This window comes from Fusarium poae, chromosome 2 (assembly GCF_019609905.1).
Source record: "Fusarium poae strain DAOMC 252244 chromosome 2, whole genome shotgun sequence".
Classification (NCBI taxonomy): Eukaryota; Fungi; Ascomycota; class Sordariomycetes; order Hypocreales; family Nectriaceae; genus Fusarium; species Fusarium poae.
The window spans coordinates 3304055-3311020 of record NC_058400.1 but is presented as its reverse complement, the minus strand read 5'-3'; the positions used below and the strand labels follow the sequence as shown (position 1 = coordinate 3311020).

The following is a 6966-nucleotide window of genomic DNA, read 5'->3' as shown; positions in this document are numbered from 1 at the left end:
CACAGATCATTGGGTGTCCACCCGAGCCGCTGTTGAGGTTCCCTGCTGATGGATCCATATATGAGGCCAGGGCCCCTGCAACGACAATGACCCTGGTCATCGTCCCTGAGCCGCTCTGGGACTGCGAACCGCTTTACCAACACCAAGTCGGACAACTTTGACGATGGATGGAACTCTGGATCCTAGGAAAGCCCCTAACCGAAGCTCGACCTGACCTGAATGCCTACAAGGGGTTCCCATTGTCGCTTCTATCCCCACCAGCATTGCATGGATCACCAAATGGGACATCCACGTTTGGCACCAGATGCCGGAACGTCCTTTGTGCTCTCCAGTTCTCCTGCTCGGCCGTTGCAAAGGTCAACTTGACTGAGTTGTAGATTGGTATATAGATGCATCCCATTCCCGCATATCGACTCTTTCTTTTCGACACCACTCACCTTCTTCTTTTCCCTTTTTTCTTTACATCAAACTTCTCTTTTCGGTGTCAAAGTCATTCGTTTCCTTTGACTCCATTTTATAATTTCTGTTTTTCATACAATACACTCGCTACATCTACCACTAGTTATTATTACCAAACCCCGATAAATCATTCACCATGAAGGCCAACTTTGCCCTTCTGGCTCTCACTGCCGGCCAGGTCTCCGCTCACTGGGGTAACTGGAAGGAAGCCCCCAAGTACACCCCTCCTCAAGCTATCGACAACAAGTGTGAGGAGAACCAGAAGAAGGGCTGGCAGTGGGATGACCTCCAGCTCGGCCAGTTCGAGAAGTACAACGACTGGGATTTCAAGGGCTGGTCCTGTGGAACCGACAAGTCGAAGCGCGATCTCTCTGGCCGACACTTTGGCAAGTCTATCTTTGCCGACTGTGGTGGTAAGAAGGAAGAGGCCCCCTCATTCGGATGCGGTGCCGGCAGCAAGCAGAAGGAGTTCTCTCTCCACAAGTTCCACGTGAAGCCCGAGTTCGACTGCCGTCTCGAGTTCCACTACGACATGCCTGATGGCTCAATTTGCAAGCACCAGGCCGACTGTTCCAAGGATGGTACTGATGTCTACAACACCCAGTGTGGTGGTGCCAAGAAGGTTCACTTCGTCTACCCCCCGCAGCCCAACAAGCCCAAGGACAAGTGCCGAGTTGAGATTCCCCAGATCGATTTCAACTGTGAGAAGCCCTCTTTCCCCAAGTACCCCAAGCCATCTTTCCCCCCCTCCGACGACAAGACCAAGACTATCCCCAGCGGTGAGAACACCCAGACTGTTCCCGCTGAGGAGCAGACCACCGACTTCTCCTCTCCCGCCGAGACCACTGCTCCTTACGGTGACAACACTGAGACTATCCCCGCTGGCGAGAACACCGATACTGTCCCTGCCGGTGAGAACACCAAGACTGTCCCTGCTGGTGAGGAGACTACCGCTCCTGTTGCCGACAACACCGAGTCTGTCCCCGTTGAGGAGACCAAGACCGTCCCTGCCGGCGAGCAGACCACTGACTTCTCCTCCCCTGCTGAGACCACCTCCGCCCCTGTAGCCGACAACACTGAGACCGTTCCCGCCGGTGAAGAGACCACTGTCCCTGCTGGTGAGGAGACCAAGACCGTCCCCGCTGGTGAAGAGACCACTGTCCCTGCTGGCGAGAACACCAAGACTGTCCCTGCTGGTGAGGAGACCACCGCTCCTGTTGCTGACAACACCGAGTCTGTTCCCGCTGAGGAGACCAAGACCGTCCCTGCTGGTGACAAGACCACCGATGTCACATCTCCTTTCGAGACCACCTCTGCCCCTGTTGGTGAAGAGACCCAGACCCTCCCCGCTGGTGAGAACACTGAGACCCTTCCCGCTGGTGAGAACACCAAGACTGTCCCTGCCGGTGAGGAGACCACTGTCCCCGTTGCCGACCGCACCGAGACCGTTCCTGCTGGTGAGACTTCTGTCAAGACCACCGTCTACGACAGCACCTCTACCATCTACACCACCGACGTGAAGACCATTACTTCTTGCGGTCCCGAGGTTACCAACTGCCCCGTCACTGCTGGTACTCCCGTTGTTGTTACCGAGACTGTTGCCATCTCTACCACCATCTGCCCCGTTACCGAGACTCTTACTGGCGACAAGCCCGCTGGTACTAAGCCTGCTGGCGAGAAGCCCACTGGTGACAAGCCTGTTGAGGGTGGTGACAAGCCTGGCTACACTGCTCCCGCTGGCGAGAAGCCCGCCAAGACCACTGAGGGCTCTTCTCCCAACGCTACCACTGACGTCCCTGAGGAGGCTACCACTATCGTCACCAGCTACGACAGCGTCTCTACCGTCTACAAGACTGAGGTCAAGACCATTACCTCTTGCGGCCCTGAGGTCACCAACTGCCCTGTCACCGCTGGTGAGCCTGCTGTTGTTACCGAGACCGTCGCTGTTTCTACCACTCTCTACCCTGTCATCGAGACCGTCACCCACAAGGCCCCCAAGCCCGTCGAGACTGGTTCTGATGAGAAGCCTGTGACTCCCGAGGCTCCCAAGGACGGCTACGAGGTTCCTGATGTTGTTCCCAGCTGCTTGAACACCTTCCTTGACTTCGTTGAGGACTGCAAGGACAACACTGACGCTGCCTGCTACTGCCCCTCCAAGGACTTCGTCGACAACGTCTTCCAGTGCCTTTACGCCCACGCTGAGAACGATGACACCGTTGCCCAGGCCGTCTCCTTCTTCCAGGGTATCTGCGCTCCTTACGTCGAGAAGAACCCCGGTATCGCCACCGGTGCCGACTCTGTCACTGAGCACATCACCGTTACAGGCACCACCATCATCACCTCTGCCCACTACACCACTGTCGTCGTCGCTACCACCATCACTGAGCCTTACGTCACTGGCGGTTCCACCATTGAGGGATCCTCCACTGTCAAGACCATTGAGACTGAGATCGTCGTCCCCGAGGTTGGCTTCACTGACGGCCCTGGTGGTAACGGTCCTATCCCTGCCCAGACTGTCCCCGCTGATGTCCCCGCTGCCGGTACTGAGGCTCCTGCCGCCCCCGGCTACGAGGCTCCCGGTGCTGGTGAGACTCTTATCACCAACAAGCCCGTTGTCGGTACTGGTGGTCTTCCCGCCCCTACCGCCACCCCTGGCGTTCCCGTGACTGCTGGTGCCGCTCGCAACGGCATGGGCATCGCCGCCGCCATCCTGGCTGTTGCCATTGCCCTTTAAAGGTCATGCGCTCTGCACAATTCTGTTTTTCCTTGTTTATAGAATAGGTCTTTGTACCTGAGGCGGGACCTGTATGTCAAATGTATGTTACCGCAATCGAGACCTTTCTAGCTTCCAGGGAAGTTAGAAAGTGTATCCAAACATGTATCATTCTCACGATCCTTACGAAATATGCTTTGGTGGACTTGGTGCTTACCGGACCATCTTGTGACATTAAGTCTAGAGGTCGAAGAAAATATTGAAAAAGAAAAAGAGCAAGGGAAGTTACCAGTCGAGCCGAGATGCATACACAGCACACATACCCGCTGGCTGGTTGTAATGTTAATATTGAATTATTTGTTTTAAATCGATTCCTTCTGCTCCATCCATGGCTGGTGATTTGTAAAATGTGATTATGAAGTGACTTTGACATAGGCTTGCAGTGTTGGGCTTTCCAAACGTGAACCTGCCCAAGCTGAAAGGTGTTGTAGACAGCTACCTGACTGCCCCTAGCAGACGAGGAGCACGGAATATAAGCCCGATCAACAGTTGTTCTCATTATTCGTTCATAAGACATTACCAAAATTCTGTGTGTTGATGTTGAACGTATCGTAGCTGCATTCTACGTCACATATATTTGAGTTTCGAATCACCATAAAACTTCAGTTCTTACTATCATTGACACCGACTTACTGCATTGAGACCAAAATGTTCACATCTGTATTCTACTTCAACCGTCTCAAATTACAGGGTATAAGACAGTGCACGCTATCTGGCATTTATCCCGAGGACCTAGAAACGTTCAAACAAGCCTCTACAGCTTGGCACCCTTCTCCTTCCTTGCCTGCTTCTCACGGTCTCGCAGCAAGCGCCTCAGGATCTTACCACTAGGGCTCTTGGGAATCACGTCGATGAATTCAATACCGCCCTTCAACCACTTGTGTCGGGCTTTGTGCTCTTCGACATGCTTGTTGATGCTCTGAGTCACCTCATCGTCCGACTTGCCCTTTGCCTGAGGTGCCCTGACGACGAAAGCCTTTGGGACTTCGCCAGCGCGGAGATCGGGAACTTGGATAACGGCGCAGTCGTCTACGAGGGGGTGAGTGAGCAAATGGGCTTCGAGCTCTGCAGGGGCGACTTGGTGACCCTATTTTAGCGTGTCAATAACCGAGCTCAGGACGTGGAAAAGTGGAATTTTTACCTTGACTTTGATGAGCTCCTTGATACGATCAACAATAACAAAATGCTCTGTTCCCTTTGCTGATTTTCGTACAATAACCTCATCGCCTGTTCTCATCCAGCGACCGTCATCGTGGTGCACGAATGTCTCTGCCGTAGCTTTTGCATTATTGAGATAGCCGAGGACGACGGTGGGACCTTGAACATAGAGTTCTCCGGGCTTATTGTATTCCGTAACTTCTTTACCCTCTGCATCAATGACCTTTGCTTTTAAACCTGGCAGGAGAGTTCCAGAAGAGCCGGGATCAATGTCGAGTTCGCTTGTTGAAGTCACGACAGGAGAAGTTTCAGTGAGGCCTGGAGAGTTAGCTACGAGTTAGGGGTTGAGGAAGCGGGTTTCATACCGTAGCCTTGGCAGATTCTCCAGCTGGGCCAGTGTTTGTTCAAATCGAGCGTTGTTTCCTTTCCAAGAGGCGCAGCACCGCTAAAGATGAAACGTACAGAGTTGAGGTCATACTTTTGGCACTCGGCATAATCACTCATCATTTGGATAAAGATAGGCGGTACAAGGGCCATTTGCTGAATCTTGAAACGCTGGATAGCAGAAAGAAGCAGTTTGAGATCAAACTTGGGAAGGATGATTGTCTCATCACCGTTGTACATACCTTGACTTTATGTCAGTGATTGTAAAGCATATGTAAGAACCGTCACTTACCGTAGTGTGCAACTGGGACTAGGCCGTAAATGTGGCTTAATGGCAAAAGGCCAAGCTGGATCTGGGCGTCTACACCGACGGCTTTCCGGCCTTCTTCGTTCTGGACTGTCGCTTGGAGAACATTCGCAATGACATTGCGATGAGTAATTTGAACGGCTTTCTATAATCGGATGAGTGACTTGTCCCGCGGTTCAAAATGTGAGGTTGAGACTTACAGGAAGACCGGATGTTCCACTAGAGTAACACAAATACGCCACTTGCCTCTCACCCTGACCCTTGGTCCAATCCAAGGGTTTCAGCTCAGGCGCGTCTTTACCCTCTGCGACCAAATCGTCGATTGATTTGAAAGGTTGCTTACTCTCGGCCCCAGGAACGGGTAAGAGAAAGATGCGATCTTCAGGAATGCCGGCGGCTTTCGCTGCTTGAAGAGCAACCTCGAGAAGGGGAACGCAGGTAAATAGTGCGTTTGCGCCAGAAGATCGAAGTTGATGCTCAAGTTCAGGTGCGGAATAAGCGGCGCTGGCAGGTGTGACGATACCATTGAGACGATGGACAGCATGGGTCATGGTAATGTAGTCAATCTTTGCAATGTCAGTTTTTGAGCCGGTCCAATACGTGAAGTTACACAAACCGTGTTGACAGAGTACAGCGCCACGACTCTGTCCCACTCGGTGCCCTCGCGGATATCATATCCTAGACGCCTGGCGAGAGCGCGTGCGAGAAGCTTCTGGCGCTCAATGACCTCTGCGGTGGTGTATGTTTTGCCAGATATACCGCATGTAAAGGGATTCTTGGACCTGGAGTGAGGTTTGCGGACACCATCTTCTCTGAAAATAAACTCTGGGACGGTGACAGAGTCTGGGGGATCTGAGAAGTGTGAGTAAACAGGTTGTGAGGTTTGAGTCAGGGGATGTTACCGAATGGGAGCTTAACAAAGGAAGGCGGGTAGAAGACCATTGTGAACAACGGAGACTAGATAGAAGTTGAAGAGTATGAGAGTAAAAGATATGGATTGGAAAGAGGAAAATGTGACGGCAAGAGCTGAAATATGTACAGTGGACTAGGTAGACTAGACTGCCCCGTTAGACTGAATCATGCTGTACCTCGGGGTGTCACTTTAGATCTGGGGAAGGTCTAATTTAGCGTGATTCCATTTTCTCCACACTGATATCAGGGTATGTAAAAGAATCTTGGCTGTGATGCTAAAAGCCATGGTGCAGTCGCCAATCCCGATAGTGGCATCTTGGAGGCTTGTTTCGTCTTAGCTAATGAGGAATGAGCTGCATAATCAGAAGACCACTTGAGGCTCTTATAAAGTGGTAAGCTATTTGATGACTTACCGTTACCTTCCAGAGCTTGGTCCGCTTCTGCGGTGTAGCTAAATAATGGGGAAGTGGACCAACGACAGGTATTGGTCATGGCAATTAATGCCGATACCTCGGTCCAAAATCACGACATCGCCCAATTTTTCCGCTCATTCCGCACGTCGATCGAAATCACTCAGGATGAGATAACAACTTATTGAGATAAGATGGGTTCATTGAGATGAAATAGATTCACCTGGTAACCTTTTTTATGGCTGGAGTAACAACAAAGTAAGTATCCGTTCACGAGGGGTTTATTTCCCGTGTATTCACATGAGAGCTACTTTGAGACTGTACTTCGCATCATGTTGACGACCCATCTTCGTGTCCTCTACAAAGATCGCGTCCATTTCATCTTGGAGTCTGATCAATCAACGTCTTAATAGACACAAGGTTTCATTAATCATCAGAGTTCAATTAAACTTGCATATAAGCTTACATTGCGCCTTTATCACCCTGTACCGTCTGCCAGTCATAGAAGGGTTGATCGCCGAAAGAGGGATCGAAAAGTGAGATTTAAGCGTGCTTCTACTGTT

The 6966-nt window shown here is 51.4% G+C and overlaps 2 protein-coding genes across 2 annotated transcripts; one reads left to right on the top strand and one right to left on the bottom strand.

Moving 5' to 3' along the window:
* Positions 1 to 595: 595 nt before the first annotated feature.
* FPOAC1_004986 (uncharacterized protein) lies at positions 596 to 3193 on the top strand (the record flags this gene model as incomplete). Its single annotated transcript, XM_044849520.1, has 1 exon — positions 596 to 3193. One exon carries the CDS (start codon positions 596 to 598, stop codon positions 3191 to 3193), a length of 2598 nt encoding a protein of 865 aa, XP_044708230.1.
* A 793-nt stretch (positions 3194 to 3986) lies between these two features.
* Positions 3987 to 6023, bottom strand: FPOAC1_004985 (uncharacterized protein; the record flags this gene model as incomplete). Its single annotated transcript, XM_044849519.1, has 7 exons — positions 3987 to 4319; positions 4374 to 4708; positions 4756 to 5016; positions 5067 to 5226; positions 5282 to 5647; positions 5698 to 5933; positions 5984 to 6023. 7 exons carry the CDS (start codon positions 6021 to 6023, stop codon positions 3987 to 3989), a joined length of 1731 nt encoding a protein of 576 aa, XP_044708229.1.
* Positions 6024 to 6966: the final 943 nt, after the last annotated feature.